Below are 19063 nucleotides of genomic sequence, written 5' to 3'. Positions count from 1 at the left end.
GTGATGAGAGAAAGTTACAGAATAAGAATGTGTGACGGGGTGTGTATATGTATGTGTGTATGCTGGGAGGCTATTGACACTAAGCTGTTAGGAAAGTTTTCTCTGAGGAGATGATATTTTGAGCTGGGTCCTGAATGATGAGAGTGAATTAGCCTTGTAAAAGATCAGATAAGAAGTGTTCTGGGTTAACAGAAAATAGTATACAAAAGCCATGAGACATATTGTTAACTATTTCTTCCCACACATTTCACACTGATGAGGACACACCACTGTATCATAATATCTTGGCTAGAAACTACTGTTATTGGTGGGTTGCAAGAACAGGAACTATTAAGGAAGAATTACTAGGAATTATCTACTGAAAACTACCAAGGAATGCTTCCTCACAAAGTAAAAAGTCTAAAGAATAGGAGAAAGTAATCAAGCTATAAATAGAAGGGAAAGAGATCAAGGTAAAGGAGATAATTAGAGAAAATGGGAAAGAGCAAGGCACATTCAGGTAACTGGAAATGATAGTTCAGTAGGACTGAAACATACATATAGAAATAGAGGGCCAAAGATGAAGCTGGAGAGAAGAGCAACCATAACATAAAGACTTAAGTACACTGCTGAGGCATTTGGAATGCTTTTTTACCGCTCTGAACTATTTATCTAATACTAAAATACATAGGTATACAAATTTATTTATTAGTATTCACTATATACTATACTATTATATATTAGATTATATTCTATATTATTATATATTTTATGTTATATATTATATATTATATATAAACTTTAGTAATAATTAGGAGCCTTTCTAATACTCTAAAAAGTATAAAGAATCATGACCTTCCTGGCTTGAGAGCAATTTCAAATTATTAAATCTGACTCTCAGATGTAGAGGAAAATATAGATCAGTGGTCTTTACATGACTGGGCAACTTAAACCTTTTGGGCTTGTTTTTTATACTGATTACTTAAGTATTACTTATAGAGCTTCAGATCCAGGAAAGCTGAAGTGAATCTTTCTCATCTGTATTTCTCAACCACTCCCTAGATAATTTTGATGTACAGCCAGTTTGGAAAGTACTAGAGTCAACCAGATTTCTAAAAATTCTCAAGGAAGAATATTATTACTTCTTTATGGTTTATATACAGAACACAAAAAAGATTGTGAGATAACTTGCAATTTATTTAAATGTAGTAAGTATAGCTAATGATAAAAATAAAATAAATCAAGGATAAAGATTTTGCCAGATTTCTGTGTTTTCAAATATACAATCTACTATCTAATCTTAATTTTTCCCATTGTAATGATTCTATTTCATGTCCAGGTAATCAATGTCTAATAGTATTACCCAGCAATTTATTAATACAGTCCTTTGTATTTATCTGCAAAGGAAATTTAACCAATTTCTACAAGAGTTCAAAATAATTTGAAGTTTTAAGCTACATGTTTAATGCTTGAAACTTCAGTATATTAAATATATTCATTATATTAATTAAATATGTTCAATATATTACATTTTAAAAATCAAGTATAAAAGGTCAAACAGCTATGTGTACATCTAGTTAATTCTACTTTAAAGTCCATGTAGATATACTTTCATTCAAAAAGTAAACATAAATTTAAAGCTTTTTAAGCTAAATTATGCCATACAATAAGTCTGAAATTCACTTTCATTTCTTCAGCAATGTCTTCACCAATGTGTTGTATAATGCCCAAGGAAATAATTGCTTCAAATATTCTCACCTGTATGACACTGTCCCCAGGGTTCATATCTGTATAAACAAAGACATCATAGGATATTTCAGGGAATGTTGGAGTGTTATCATTTGCATCCATCACCCGAATATTGACGGTAACTGGCTCACTTTCTTGAACACCATCAAATGCCGTTATCTTTGGGGATAGAAAAATACATTTAATAGAGTATTCATGCAAACATAAGCACTACAGAATTAACTCCTACAATTTAAGAAGTTTCTCGTATGTAATTTACAGTTTTAAAAGGGTGCTAAAATGTTTGCTGATAAAAGGAAGTAATAAAACTATAATAGTACATATAATCAAAGTGTTTTAATGTGCTAAGAAGCAATTACGGAGGAGTCTGCTTTGTTTTTAATGTATTGAATGCAAGCACGTTTTAAAGAAGCTGATAGGTAAAATGTCTTAGAGGCTTGAAATGGCCAATGACACTGCTAATTTTTAGAAGTTAACTACTATTTAACCTTTAAAAAATTAATAGTAAAATACTCTCCATTTTTACATGTTTTGTTTACAATGCAACAGTTGCTTTTACAGCCAACATGCTTACATCAGTCAAGAAAATAGATGCCCTAAACATGTAATATCATTTTCTAATAATTCACAAAAATCACAATTTTTAAAGGACCCATTGGCATTTGTTAAGACTGATATCTTAATTACATTATTAACTTTTAAAGAAGGTCTCACCAAAAAATCAGTGCTATAACACTACCATCCTCGTTCTAAATGACTTTTGAAATCCACTCTGTATCTAAGTTTTAACTGGGGACTTTAGGTTTTCTGAAAGCTCTGAGTTTGCTGTGTAAGCTTTTCCCGACAAAAATCCTCCTTATATAAATTCCATTACCTACCCTTTTCTATCAGTTCATTTTCCCCCTATATTTGAATAAAATCTAGCTCAGAAATTTGGATAATGAATAGAACTTCCTTTTTACCTCTATTCAGCTGTCAACTTTTCTCTCTCTCTCTCTCTCTTCACTAACCTAACCTACAAATTCTTGTTGTGGGAGGCTGTCCTGTGTATTATAAAAGGTTTATCAGCATCTTCAGTGTCTACCCACCAGATGCCAACAGCACCTCTTCATAAGAGTAACAGTCAAAATTCTTTCCAGAAATTGCAAACAGGTCCTGGGGAAGGGCAGGATGGGGAGGGTGGTGGGTGCAGGAATCATCCCCAGTGAGAACCACTGGCCTAACCGTATGACAAACTTAAAAATGCAATAACAATAAATAAATAAATAAATGTTAGAAAATAATTTTTTTATTTTGTTTATTCTACTTTATAATATCTCAATTTAAGTCAATCATGAGTGTATGGTGAAGAGTGAGATTCCCATTTTCTTGTTTTCATTTCAAAATTTGTCTTTCTTCTGTTGGAAAGAATGGTAATAAACTACAGAAACTTACAAACAGAAAAAAGAGAAATACATGTGAAGAATTTTTTATTATTTATATTCTCTGTTATTACTTGAAAATATTGCATTTTTCCTTTCAAATCATTGACCTTTTCAGTTTTAAACAGACACCTCTTGCTCTTGCATACATATATATGTATATTTATATGCATATATATGAAATCTCTTTACCGAAAAGATGTAAGTTTGCTGTTCTTCCCTGTCCACTGGTTGAAGTAAGGTGAGGTAGCGAGTGATTCCAGTCTGCGTGATAGTGAAGACTGAAGTATAATCATTCAGAAAAAGGTGAAGCTCTGGGTCTTTCGTCTTTAAAAAAAAAAAAGTGCCATTATTTATAATGTTAATAAACAATGCATTTATTAGTTCATTACCTGGAAATTAATTTTTCAAATTTATTACAAAAATACATAACTGTATTAAGAATTTCTAAAGAAAAGAAAGATTTAACTAGAAATTTACTCATAATTGCACAAAACTATCCACAATTACTCACTTTGTGGAAAATAAAATACTTAAATAAGTACTAGTATAATTAATGTGAATAAAAGGAAAAATAGGAAGAAGAAGAAGACAGAAAACAGTCCATTTGAATATATTCTTATTGATTATTTAATATCAATATTTTCCAGAACTTCATTGGACTCGAGAAATAAGAAATAAATACAAGAAAAGGAAATTGGAGGCAAGAATTTTAGCTGTAGAATATTACAATTAATTCATTTGTAGTAATAAACTGCACACATGCATATTATTAACCTGTTCTCATGTTTAATGTAAAATAGAAATAAAATTGGTTATGTATATAATTCATTACCTATAAATAATGTGCTTGCTCTTTCTTATTTTAATGTAAAGATTCTCCAAGGGGAAACTTAATATTTATTTTAATTAAAATATTTCAGATGATTAGATTCAAAATATATGAATTGACACGTGTCTGAAAAAAGGGTTTAGAAAAAAATGATATATACATAAAAAGGAAGTGACTGCAAAAGTTCAAAACACAGGTAATTAACTAGGCCTTGGAAATCCTTCACAATCTTATTGCCATCTCTGAAAGACAAGGTATTAATCTCTACAATTCAGAGAAAGAACAAAGACATAAAATGGGTAGGCTTGGATTGGCATCTGCATAGTGGAATAGCAAGGAAGGTGCAGCAAATAAAATGGGAATGTTGAGAGAGAGTGGACTACCAGGAAGGCTGTGAAAAAATAGATACAGGGATGATACAGCGAGGTAAGGTGTTTTACAGATTATGGCAACTTTTAAAATATTATGGTGTGAAATGTGATTTAATATCACAGATTTCTAAGTCTGATATCAAAGGCTGAGGGCGGAGTAGAGAGCCAGGAATTGTTAAACACATTGTCGATTAAAAAGAAAAAAAAAATTAGAACTCATATTTAAAAAATTTCTATGTAGAAGTGAGAAAGTTGAAATGCATGCTACTACATTAAAAGGTTGGCATGATTTGATCCACAAGATACTTTACATCTCCCTAAAGTTTCAATATGTGTATACTTCAAATAACCTTGGAATGAATGGTTTCATTTGAACCTGACAGAAGTTCTGTATTTGCAGTATCTTATTAGGAGATAATATTTAGCTATATCATGGCAGCTTCCTTGCCCATGATTTTGATATAAGGTCAATGTGCTACATTTATCTCGGAACACTAAAAAAATTAATACTATAGATAATAATATCTGTTGGTCCACTTATAAAATAATCAAAGTTGTTAAGAGTTGTAAAAAATCAAGAGGCTTCTCACTGATATTTTCCAATGGGCATTCAGCTGTTTTCATTTCAGTGCCATGACCCCAGTTTCTCAGCATGGCTAGGAAGTGGGGTATTTTGGTTAATCAAATAGGTTAGTTAATAAAAAGTTAAATTCTTTTAAAAAGTAATTTATAAAATACACATTAAAACATATTTTTAAACCACAATTTTGGGATTCTTCTTTTGTTATACTTTAGAGCCAACTGTAATCTAATTCAATTATTATTTTTAAATGATCACAAATGTTAGCATACAGTTTCAATTAATTAAAAAAAGCTAAATAAATATGAGTGTCTGCCTTTTTAGTGTTTACCCTTGATTTTACCTATCAAAGTAAAGTCACTAGGCTTTTAAATTCATATATTTTTTTCTGTTCTCTGAACGTACCAACAATGGTGCCAACAAACACAGCTTCTTTTCCTCATATTACACTACGAGTAATCCAAGCTGAGCAAGTTTTGCTATGTGATTTGCTTGCCAAATATTTACTTCTTTCCTTTTGTTCAAATCCTTCAGTCATTCTCTACTTCCCTTATGACTAATCCTCTCTCAATTTCTCTTCTTCCTTTCAACTGTAGCTTCTGTTAGTAAATTTGTTAGATATATTCATTCATATACTCACCACGTTTTAAGCATTTTTTTAATGTCAGGTACTGAGATAGTGCAATACTGTAATGAATGTTGGGTATGTATATGTGACTGTGGTATGATTGTATCACAAACCACACTATTTCACAAATTTATGAAAGCGACAAGATTTCCATTGCCAAGCAACTCCCATTCGAAGATGATATACACACCAGGACTTCATAAACAGGCTCTCTCATATTTGATAACCAGAAACACTAAAGTCCTTTTGATAATTTGTCTCCATTTCAAGTCCTTTTATAAAAACTAGCTAGGGACTAAAATAACATTTCCCAGAACTGCAGGCTGCTTTATGTAAAAAAAATAACAGAATGCATAATGTTAGTATTGTACATGGCATCTTACAGCTTATTCCAATCTGCTTTGCACAGTTAATTTCTGATTAAAATATAACTTTTGAAGTTTATTAATATTTAAAATAATAACCTTCTAAAATTTATATATGTATATAGCATGCATAGATGCTATTGGTAAATGTCTGGGTATTTAAGTATAAGAATTTAAGAAGGCAGATTTGGAAATGTTCAGCCGGTTATCACTCAAAGTTTAATACCTTAGATTCATTTGTAAGGATAATACTAGTTTCAGGTGTGGTGTACTATGAGTGTAAATGGAAGATAATGCTCTGGCTTATTATTCTGATAGGGACAGTATATTTTATGTAGTCCTTGTGTCTATAAATTTATTTAAATTAAATATTAGTTTTCTAAATCAAAATATACACAGAAGGCTGATTAATATAACAATCTTTTTCCCCAACATAAAGAAATATTATTTTACTCTAAAGTATACATTCAGCATATACCAAAAGCACAATATATTACTTTGTTAATTTGTGTATTATTTTCTGGGAGTATAAAACAAACTCTGATATTTATTCACAGCACAAATAAAGTGAATGCAAAAGTAAACACATATACAAACACAAAGGTAAACACATGAATGTAAAATTTTAAAATCTCATCATATAGAATAAATATGTTCAAACATGACAGTCTATTGGATTTAAAACCAACTATGGGTTTCCAATGAGACTCAAAAGATGACATCACACATACATACACACACAAGATTATATGCATCCTCATATATATGCACATACAACACAGAAATGTATATGTGCACATACATATGCATACTTATGCGCATACATATAAATTACAAAGCATAACAAGAAAATAACAAAAAATTTAATCTCATCTGCCAATTTGCATTAGTTGACAGTAGTTCTCTGAAGTACCTTGTTTAAAAGGGTTCAACCCTAAGATTAGAATTTTTCTAAAAGAATGCAATAATGAATTATTAATGCTCCATGGGCTAAAAAAATTAATAATTAAATAATCTTTGTTTAAGTTCACATGCAGTTTGGATTCTCCACAATTTCATACTACTATAACCAATAATATGATGTAATAAATTTAAATTACATATATTTTAATAGTTTTAGGTCTTTATAAGTGATAATGAAGTAATTGCCTTTTTTTTTTTTTTTTTGTAGAAAGGAAAAAGAAAAAGAAAATGAACCACAGCAATTAACAAAAGAGCAAACACAAAATTAACACCTAGTACCTACAGGAACTCCACCAGGTGGAACCTATATGCAAATTAAACATTAAATTAAAAAATGTAAATATAAATGACCACAAATATATATATGGCATACAAGTGTACACTAGAAAAAAAAACAATGAACCACAAAACAAACAAACAAAAACCTTTTCCAGTTTATTTAAACTAACAACTTTTTCGAAGGTGTATTTTTTTCTTAGTATTTTGAAACATCATAACATATATATGATAGTATAACAATATTTATAAAGCATATAAGTACATTATACCTTTATAAGTGTACTGTATTAAATTTCAAGGATACCTTTATTTTGAAACAAAACACTATATAGGGATGCAAACTGACTTGGAATTATAAGTGGATCATTGCCTTTCTGCAAGCCAAATGCATAACCTGTTGATTATTATTCCCCGTTATTTTTTTATAACTAGAATTCAATAAGCAACTTTTAGTGGTTCTGCCGCTGAAAACCTGGTAGTTTCAGACATGCCTCTTTTGCATTACCTGCTCTATGTATATTCTGGACTATTATGAAACTGTGAAGTAAGAATGGTTGAAAAAAATTATAAATATGATTCATATATATATTACATATGCATGTATAAATATATATTGATCTCTATAGGAAGGAACATTAGTACAAATATTTTTGTCTACTTTCTTTTTCAGTTTTACTGTGACCCTTAATATTCCTTCTGACTCAAAATCTAAACTGCTAATAACACCACAAATCACCGATCTCTGCTACTAGTTCCTAAAACTCTGCCTTACTTTCTACTGAATTGAAGGAAGAAAACAACTTCATTTTTGGATAAACAGATCCAAGTCTGTCCCCTTCTTGGCATCTACCCTGTGGCTTAGCTGTGCTCAAGAAAACCAACTCCTGGAATGACTACTTCTCTTTCATGCCTGATGCTTCATCTCTGTTTCTATTGGTAATACCTGTATGAGGTGATGTGTCTTTGCCCTTAATCTTAATGTAAATCCTTAAATCCTGTACCCTTATGCTGATTAATTTCACTAATTCTGACATTCAAAAACTACTAGAATTTACCATGTAGTAAAATTCTTGCCTGCAAACTAAAAGGGCCTTGAAGTTTTCTTTTGTTAATACAGATCCTAAAATAACCTAGCAATGAACATATTTTACTTTTGAGAAGTGAAGAGCACTTGGCCTGGAAAAAAAATAAGATTCAGAAGGACATAAATTCATCTTCAAACACATCAATGACTAATCTAAAGATTTATTCTGTATACTGGCAAATGGAAGATATAAAGAATAATGGTTGAGTTACAAGAATGCTCGTTTCAACTCAATGTGATGAAAAGCTTTCTAGTAAGTTGTCCCACCATGGAATGGGCCATATTGTGAAACAGTTAATTCAATACCATTAGAACTGTTGATACATATGCCAGATATTCTCATTCCTTTACTTGTGTCTGAACTTATTGGTTTATTAAACAATTACTAGAACATACTAAGTTCTGGGAACTGTATTAGATCTTCATGATACAAAAGTTATTAAAATCTAGGACCTATCCTCGATTTAAATTCAATGAGGGAGAAAGACACACACAATGATGTAAATATAACTTTAGAGAAATTCACCAAAAAGAGACATGCAACTCAACTGAGAGAATGCATAATCTAGAAAAGATTCTTAAATGAGGGTGTGCCTGAGCTGAATTCCAAACACTGAGCATGTTCTTCAAGCCAGTTCATGTAATGGAAAATGAAAGATTTCAAAAAAGAAAATGTAACAAACAAAGGTAATTAGATAAGCAGTAGTTTGGTGTAACGCATGAAACCACAAGTAGTTGCTAAATGTAATAGGTGAAGGAAAAATTTTCAGAAAATGAGGCTGCAAAAATGTTCAGGTATCAAGTAGCAGAAAACCATGCACATAGGCTTGAAATTTTTTCTGCAGCAAGTCATGAGAGTATACTAGGTAGAAGTGTGATATAGTAAGATTTGAGCTTTGAATAAATCATTCTAGTGGCTGAGTGAAAGATGGTTTTGAGTAAGAAAAAAAAATGGGAGCAAGAAGATTAGGAGGCAATTTTAATAAAAGACAAATAGGTTGTAAGAGTGGGGAGAGAAAAAGAGAGTCAAGAAATATTCAGAGGACAAAACAGGAAGAATTTAAAGATTTCTTAATTGTCTTGAGTAAAAAAAAAAATCAAGGATGACTCCTAGGTTTCAAGCTTGAGTGGCACAATGAAGTGTAACATCAACTCCTGAAGAATGGATTTTAATATAACATTTCACATAGTATAGGAAGTTGGATTAAATGATGTTTAACATTCTGTGGACTTATTTAAAGTATAGATATATCGAAGTTGTAGATGATATTTTAGAAAAATTTGTCACTAGGGATTAGATATACTTGTTCAGTTTCTAGGCACCTAATGACCATCACTCACTGCAGATGATTTTAGAAAGAGGATGGGCCTAAATAATAAACAAATGGCCAGATAGACATTGTTTAATCACTTGACATTTCTATAAAACATAGTAATTATGGCACTCTCCATGCACATGGCTTTATCTAAGGGAAATTTTCTCTCCCTTCCCATCCCCACCAGCCCCAAGTGAAGGAGCAGGCCAAGGTGGCAGTGACTACCATATATGTTTTTGGGTCACTGGCATTTGAACAAAAGGCTGCAACTGGTAAATATAAGGCTCACAGTGTTATACAGCTATCACAGGGTAGAACCAACAGTCAAGCCCAGGTCTATCTAACTCCAAAGCACAAACTCTTAAGAACCACAATGTGCCGTCCCATCCCTTGGAAACATTCAGAGTATTTAATAGGCTAACTGAATTGTAAATCTTCAAGAGCAGAATTCTAAGTAGTGTTTTCCAAAGGTTTCAGACCCAGAAGCTCTCTCCACTCTAAGTCAGTAATATCTTGAAGTCCCACTATCCTTTACAAAGTCCCTTAGAATGCAATTTTAACATTTGTAATTTTAAAGTGAATGACAATCCAGAAAAGTAAGAATGTATGCAAGCAAACATAGGGCTTAGTATGCAACCACTAAACAATATAAATGTACCAAGAAGTACAAATACATAAATTTTGCCATTATGGAAAAACTAAAACTACATTTTTTTTTTAGGATTTAGCTTGTGCCAACCACTGTGTTCATGAAGATGTGACTTAAACTATTAGAAATTTCCAAACTGGCTAGTCACTGCTTAAAATATGATTATGCATTTAAATTAAAAACATGAAATAAAATCCACACCAAAATTTGTGGGACATAACTGGGCCTACAAAATATATTAGCTTAGCCAGGATAAAACTTCTTAATGTGGTTCTGTGAGTTTTCTAGTGAGTATTCACTAAATGACCTGTGACTCATGAAACACATTAAACTTCAGGAAATCCCTAAACACTCTGTGATGTGGGATGTGAAATTGTGTATGTATACGCACTTTTCTAGGAAGAAAGTCTATAGCATTAACAGCTGTTATCATAGTCAGACTACAGTCAGACTGTATAAAATAGAAAGGGGCTATCTAGACTAGTGATTAAAATCAATGACTTTATTTCCATTAGACCTTGGCTCAAGGTCTAACTCTACCATTTACTAATTCTGTGATCAGAGTAAGGCATTTAAAATTGCTTCAAATTTAAGGCACTTAAATTGCATTTAAATTTCCCTTTCTGCAATATGTAAAATTGCATCTATTATGTTTGCTGTGAAATTTAAGGGAATTAATGCAAGATAAAGCATTTACTATATTATCTGGAAGGTATTAAGAACTCAGTGTGAATTAGCTGTTGTTAAAACACATGATGAAAGAAAATGGGAGAGACTAAGAAGGGCAAAAAAGGTAGGATGAGGAAAAAAATAGAAAGCAGAGAAAGATATAAAGAGTAAAATAAAACACCTGGTGAGAAGTGGAGTGCACACAAGAGTTATCACAGCCTCTGCTAAGGGTTACAAAATTTTTCCAGAAAGAAAAAAAAAAAAAATCTGGAAGTGCCCTTGTAATTTACTAAACTGATGACAAAATCCCATGTAATGAAATTTTGGGGGATGTTCTAGAGCTGTGCTGTCTAATTAGCGACATGTGACCATTCACATTTAAAATAATTCAAATTAAACAAAATGTTAAAATTATGTTTTCAGTCTAGTTACATTTCAAGTGCTCCATAGCCACACAGGCTTAGTGGCTACTGTGCTGGACAGAATAGCTACAGAGTATTTCCACGATCACAAAGTTTTATCAGATGCTATCGAAATGGGAGACATTTCTGGGTCAGGACTTTGTAAGTTGCAAGTGACAGAAATCAGACTTAACGTATGTTAAAACAAAAAAAGATATTTGGGGAAATACTGTGCTAGGTCAGAGACTAAAAGGAAAATCTTTAGGGATTCATGTAGATCTGGGGATATTCCAGCCTAAAAAATTGGGACTCGGTAGGACTCCTCTCTGTATGTCTCTGTCAGGCTTCATTCTCTCCCAATGACAATGGGCCTTCTCTATGATGTCAGCAAACTTGGTTACAATGGCTTCAGATTCATTTCCACTTCTTTAATACATGATGCCAAAGTCCTCCAGCTCCAATTTTGTTTTCCGTTCAATTCCTGGGAGGACTTTGACTGGACTGGTAAAAATTTTCTGTCCACTCTTTGGAGCAATCACTCTAGCTAAGGAGGTAAAATACTCTGATCTGCCCAATCTGGACAATTTCCCACTCCTTTAGTGAGTGTCAGTACCATAAAAACAGAGGACAATGATGTGTGGAGTGGAAGAGTGTTAGCATCAACATAGCCATTGGCAAAAGTGTGAGCGGGTCAGCTGCCCCAAAATGTGTTTTCTTTAATAACATAATGTCAGAAAAGTCCCCCAAATCACACTTCAGAGCTACCTTCATGATTTTTATACTTATTGTGTAATGCCATTATTTTTTCCTATTAGTATTACATAGTTTAAAGCCAATGTTAATTAAAAAGACTGCCCTCGTACTTTAGCAAACTGCAAGTGAAACATTTTCTTCCTTATACTGAATATCTGTAAACTGAAAAAGAACAGTTGCTAAATTCAAATTTACTTTTTTAATAATAACCTTGATATGGAATTAAATTACAACCCTAAGACTTTCATTTATACTGACTTTTTTCTCTATTCTATAGCTCATGCAACCATGTCTTTGTAATATCTCCCACTGGCATAAATATAACAAGAGATGTGTTAGCAAAATAAGAGCAAAAATTATATTTAACTTACATCTTCTACATCCTTGTCCAGAACTACAATTCTTAGAGGGCTGGTCAAATTCATACTGTCAGAAATAGTTGCTCCCACTGGGGCAGATTCCAGAATATAGCCTTGATAACTGGGCATTGTGAAATATGGGCTCTGATTGTTTACATCCAGTATTTCAATATGCAGACTGGCAAAAGCAGGAAGAGGATGACCATTGTCCTGTTCAGCCTAAAAAAGAATATAAAAGATTAAAACATTGTATGTTATGGAATCCTTTCGGGGTGCTATTTTTCATACTATATGTAGGAATTCTCTTTTAATCTGGTATCATTACAGAAAGAACTACTTTAAAGTAAAGGACCCTTAGAAAACATGAGGAAATAAAAGTCCAGAGAGGCTTCATCAATTTTTGCTTTCCTGTCCTCAAACCCAGTGTATATTTCAAGAAAAAAAATCATTGCAATAAACTTTTGTATCTGTCATGGCATATTATTAGAAAAAATAACAGCACTTAAATACATTTAGATAGAAAACTGAGAAGGGAAGATATTTGAGTGAATTACTGATAAAATATTTAAATAAAAAACAGAGACAAATATTCATAACTCAAATAATGCAGTGTTTATTTTTGCCTCTTCCACATCTTCTTGTTCCACGTTAGTAATTAAATCCCCAAATAACTCATAATTCTACATACAATTAATAGATTAAAGCTACATTTGTTGCCCACAAAAAGTCCTCTAAAGACTCTTATATGGGACAGAGAAAATTTCAATAAATTATTTTTAGTAGAAATAGAAATGTAAACATTATTTAACCATAAATATGTTATTCGAGTAAAATTAATATTCCTGTATTAGGAGTATGCTTATTTTCTTGTTTTTTTCCTCCTATTCAGTTTAAAAATTTGATGACAATTTATATTTCCAATAAATTTTCTTAGGAAATCTCCACATGGTCATGCTATGAATGGGTGAACACCAACCCTTAACACCAACTCTTGACTTTCTGTTTTTTAAAAAATGCATCTTATTGTGTAGCAATCCAAAAATTTTATTTAAGGGAAGATTTTATCACAACTGATTTCTAGAAAATCTCTTCCAAACTTTAGAATAAATCATTAACATAATTCAATAGTGTGTATATATATATATATATATATATATATATAAAAATAGATTCAAAATCTGTCATTTTTTAATTGATACGTTCCCCCATTGCTGCAATAGTTGTATTTTGAAATCAACTAAAAGTTAAATATTTTATTTTAAATCCTGGAGTGCTTTCCTACATGAAGCAGTGACATTTGGCCATGAAGGTTTATAAGCAGTTCAGATAGATATCTCTGATTGTTCATTATTGGGCTTCTGGAAGATAATTTTTCACTTTTTTCTAGTTGTAATTTTTAGTAATTTAGTAACTTAGTAATTTAGTTTTTTTTTCTATCAATTTAGTTTTTTTCTATCAATTTAGTTTTTTTTTTCTATCAATTGAGAGGGTATGTGACAAATCACAGTAATGTTTGGCAGAACCAGTGAGTTTGCACCAAGAAAAATCACTTCATGTTATTAGTAATACTAAAAAAAATTTTGAAATATAATTTATGCTAATTACTGCATTGAAATTATGGTAATTAATAAACCCATTGTTAAATAATATTATATAAAGCATTATTTAGAAAAAAACTACTTATCTTTGTTTTTTAAATATTTTGATAACTATTTCAATATATTAGATTTCCTTTATAATGTTATATAGTTTATTTTATGCATTTAAATTTTCATCTGAGAACAGATTGCTAGAGTGGTTAATGGTACAAAATGTTTATGAGCCCCTGCTCTGCATTAAAGACAACAGTCCTGGAATAATGTGTAGCCTTTTCTGTAACTTTGTATCCTTCACTCATAACCATATGTGCTCCTGACCATCAGCATGGATAAGCTGTTTCTGTATCCAGTGGTTGTGATTAATTTGTGCTGAGACATGGATGTTCTTCTAGGAGTCCCCTCTGTGACATACAGCAGGCTTTCTGGACACAGTTGACCAGGGGAAAAGGTACAGTCCATGACTAGAAAACATCATCTTTCACTGTAGGAAACTAATTGGTCCATAACGGGCTCCAGCCCAATGACCTGGATCTAATTGAATCAGGAACAGTTCACACATGCTAGTCATTTTGAACAGGACTTTTTCTCTCTCCCTTTATTTTGTATCTAATTGTTCTGAAAGTCATTATGTTATGTCCTGGACATACTAATAATGCTATGAAAAGTCACAGATTTTATCATTTGTCCCCTTCCTCCAATAAACACACGCAATTTATGGATGGTGAGAGGAAAACAAAAAGCAAATTGTGTAACAATGAAAGAAGCTTTTATTTTACATTCAGCTCATATGTTGTTAATTTTTACTGCAAGTTGGGAAGCCAGAAAAACATGTATTATTTGCATGATGGAAACAAAGTGATCCAACAAAAAGAGAAAGAAAACTCAAATTAGATCTATGGAAACAGTTGATTTGCCCATATCTTTAAAAATAACATGTAAAGGCTCTATTATTTCTCTAACATTAGTTTGTTGTTAATATGAGTAATATTTTTGGATTGCTACTACATATTTTGTCCTCTTTGGGGTGTTTTGTATGTGCTAACCACGTATCTGTCCCCAAAGTTCACATTCTTAATCTCTATGCTATTTTGCCCCTCTAAATATGAAAACATATACTTTTGTGTTTATGCAAAAATAAAAACGTCAGTTTTATGTTTTAGGCCATACCACATGTAAGTCACAGACAGAGTAGGGCCCCAGACTCAGGTCTCCTGATTTACGAGAGCCTATACAGGGAAATTCACCACATGATTCTCTAATTTAGAGAACGCAAATGAACATCCAAATTTAAGATTGATGGGAAAAATTAGTGGCAGGAAAGAAAATTAGTAAAGTAGATAATCCAGATTGAATTAGAGATAAAATATGTCACTTAAAACAAATTATCATGCTTTTCTCTTTAGAAGGTTCATACACGAAACTATCATCCAATCCTCTCTTCTGTATAATATAAATAGGAATTCTCAAAAGTCTTACTTATTCTGTTCCCCTGTAGTTGCTAGTAAATGAGATGAGAAGCATAAAAAAGCAGGTCAAGTGAAACAAGGTAGTATTTAAAAAATCATCTAATCCCATAAGACAACTTTATTTATATCTACAAAGTCTGTAGTTACAAATTAAACATTATATTTAAAAGCCAGGTTTTGCTTGGAGAATTTCTGGGCATGAGTCCCATTTTCAGTAATGAGACCAAAGTAAAACTAAAGCCAAAATGGGAGAAGTATACAAAATATACTATTTAGTTACTTCGGAGAGCAAAACATTAAAAGAAACAAGCTACTCCATTTTCAATATTAAGGCAAGCAAATATTGATAACCTCTTAGCTCCTTGAACCAGAGGACGGAGAATACAGACTAACTTCTGTCCTACTGGCTTGTGGCAAGCAATGTAATAAATTCCATGATCTCTAGTATGAACCCTTTAAAGTAGATACAATTTAGGGGGAAGAAAGAAAATAGGAAAGATTATCAAGACATTTAAATACATTCTAGGAAAGAAGAAATAAATAACTATTTTCCTGGAAAGTCAGGAATTATTTATTATGCATCTATAGTGCCCACTTTTTACATTTTTGTGTTTGCTTTTGTCTACACTCATTCTTTCCAATTTTTCCTAAGGCCACATCAGTTAGGCTTTTGCCCCAACACTCAAATACAGCTGTTCTTGTCAGTAATTCCTACAATGCTAAACGCAATATTTATTTTTAATCCATATCTTACTTAACCTACCTTCAGCATTTAAAACATTATTCACTAGTCTTTCAAGACAACACTCTCTCTTGGTTTTCTTCCAATACTACTATCCATTTCTTCTCATTCTAATTTTCTGGTTTCTCCTTTCTTCTCCAACTTAAAATTGGGGTGGCCCTGGAGTCAGGTCTTAGTCATCTTCTCTTCCTCTTACTCACTTCCTTGCTAATCTAGTCTAATCTCATGGTTTTAAAAATTTCAGTAACTAACCCTAAATAGACATTTCTCCAAAGAAGACATACAGATGGCCAACAAATGCATGAAAATATGCTCAACATCAGTAATTATTAGAGAAATGCAAATCAAAACTACAGTGAGGTATCATCTCACACTGGTCAGAATGGCCATCATTAAAAAATCTGCAAACAATAAACGCTGGAGATGATGTGGAGAAAAGGGAATCCTCCTACACTGTTGGTGGGAATATAAATTGGTACAGCCACTATGGAGAACAGTATGGAGGTTCCTCAAAAAACTAAAAATAGAACTACCATATGACCCAGCAATCCCACTCCTGGGCATATGCCTGAAGAAAAACATAATTCAAAAAGATATATGCACCACAGTGTTCATTGCAGCACTACTGACAATAGCCAGGACATGGAAGCAACCTAAGTGTCCATCAATAGAGGAACGCACAATGAAGATGTGGTACATATATACAATGGAATATTACTCAGCCATAAAAAGGAATGAAATAGTGCCATTTGCAGAGATGTAGATAGACCTAGAGATTGTCATACAGAGTGAAGTCAGAAATAGAAAAACAAATATTGTATAATATCACTTATATGTGGAATCTGGAAAAATGGTACAGATGAACTTATATTTAAAGAGAACAAAGTTATGGATACCAAGGGGGGAAGGGAGGGGTGGGATGAATTGGGAGATTAGAATTGACATATATACACTACTATGTATAAAATAGGTAATTAATGAGAACCTACTGTAGAGCACAGGGAACTCTACTCAATGCTCTGTGGTGACCTAAATGGGAAGGAAATCTAAAAAAGAGGGGATATATGTATATGCATAACTGATTCACTTTGCTGTACAGCAGAAACTAACACAACATTGTAAAGCAACTATACTCCAATAAAATTTTTTTTTAAATGTCAATAACATAATGACTCCCAATTTCTATCTCCAGCTTGGAGCTCTAAAAGTCCAGAATCTATATAAAACTGTATATGTAATAACTCTGCTTAATTAATAACTATAAAGATAGTTATTATCTAATTATTATAGTTATTAGGTAACTACAGTAATAATTATTTTAAAATAACTATTAAATAATATGTTTATTAGATACCTGATATCTAATAAACATTTCAAATGTAGCCTCTGAAAAAATGAAATTCTCATCTCCCACCTCACAAACCTATTCCACAAACAGTCTTTCCCACTTTAACAGCAGCTCCATTCTTCCAGTTGCCCAGGCCAAGAATCTTGGAGTCATCTTTACTCCTTGGTTCTTTTCACACTTCACATCTAATCTATGAGGAAATTTTATTGACTATAACTTCAAAATATATGCAGGATCTAACTACTTCTCACCTCCTCCACTATTACCACTCTGGTAGGGGCCAACCCACTATCATCTACCACCTGGATGATTTAAACTTCTCCATCAGCTTCTACCCTTGCCAGTAGCCCATTCTTTTATGTGCAGCTCAGTGATTTTGTTAAATATTAGTCAGATCAAGTCACTTCTCTCATTAAAACCTCTCAGTGATTTCCAATTTGACTCGTCTACAGGATCTGACCTCTTACTGCTTTTATCATATTCTCCTTCTCACTAAATATGCTCTGACCATATTATATGCTGTTCCACTAAAAATCAGGCGTATTTTTACCTCAGAACCTTTGCATTGGCTGTTCCCTCTACCTCAGATGTTATTCCCACACATGTCCACATGAATTACATATCTTTTTCCACATGGCCTACACTGACCACCTCATTTAAATTATATCCCCAGCACTGGAATTCACAATGTAATTTGCTTTTTTTATAGCACTTAACAGATAAAATATTTCAAAATTTGTTTATTATACTTGTAATTTATTGTCAGAATTATTCCACTAGAATATAACTTTCAAGATATCACGGATGTGTGACTATTCTGTTAATGTTGACTTTCCAGGCTTATTGTAGTAGCTAACATTGAATAGTCTGTCAATAAGTACTGAATGAATAAATGTTCTTTTGGTAAGAAAGTCACACACTACTGCAAAAGCAAATGATGCTGTAATGAAAAGGTGGCTTAGCAGAGTGGTATTTGTCTCCCAGTCTATATCTAACCAACTTCACAACACCTGTTAAGTCCCTTACCCTCCCTTAATCACAGTAAATGACAATTTACAAGACATCTTGATTGTGTGATAACAATACATTCAAATTCAATTCAAATACATTCAACTGTGTGATACAATATATTCAAAATACTTACAAAAAATGCCTTGCAAGAAAATGTCTTACTCAATAACTGTTAGTTGTATTACTGTTATTAAAAATAGTTTAAAGAAAATCTCCTGCTTGGAGTGATAGATGGGGAAAGAATTTAAAAGTTTTTTAAAAATTAATAATTTGTGTTTCCATCTTCTCATTTAATAATATATAATCAATGGATTTTATACTCCAAGAAATATTTCATGTCAGCAAACTTTAGAAGAAAAAACAAGTCTTATGTTAATCTAATTAATTGTAGTTTTATTTTAAAATGTAAATTAAATGTTGCAATTAAAAAGGTAAAACCACACTTTAGTCTTGATAATTCTGATAATTTTGCATTTTTCCTATATTTATAATATTTAAAA

The 19063-nt window shown here is 32.0% G+C and overlaps 1 protein-coding gene across 16 annotated transcripts in view; it reads right to left on the bottom strand.

The window, feature by feature from the left end:
- The window catches only part of PCDH15 (protocadherin related 15), a 718778-nt gene that overhangs the window by 285807 nt on the left and 413908 nt on the right, over window positions 1-19063 (bottom strand). For 14 of the 16 annotated variants that reach the window (XM_027111903.1, XM_027111902.1, XM_027111901.1 and 11 more), the window contains 3 exons: window positions 12411-12617; window positions 3342-3476; window positions 1738-1887 (listed from right to left, as the gene is read on the bottom strand). In XM_027111903.1, the coding sequence (XP_026967704.1) occupies window positions 1738-1887; window positions 3342-3476; window positions 12411-12617 (492 nt within the window). Of the gene's footprint in view, window positions 1-1737; window positions 1888-3341; window positions 3477-7171; window positions 7193-12410; window positions 12618-19063 lie in introns of all 16 variants that reach the window. The other 2 variants (XM_027111899.1, XM_027111898.1) reach the window with 1 other exon arrangement.

The sequence above is a fragment of the Aethalodelphis obliquidens genome, unplaced genomic scaffold (genome assembly GCF_003676395.1).
Source record: "Aethalodelphis obliquidens isolate GAN/ISIS:26980383/991018 unplaced genomic scaffold, ASM367639v1 scaffold11, whole genome shotgun sequence".
NCBI lineage: Eukaryota > Metazoa > Chordata > Mammalia > Artiodactyla > Delphinidae > Aethalodelphis > Aethalodelphis obliquidens.
This window is presented reverse-complemented; position numbering and strand designations above follow the sequence as displayed.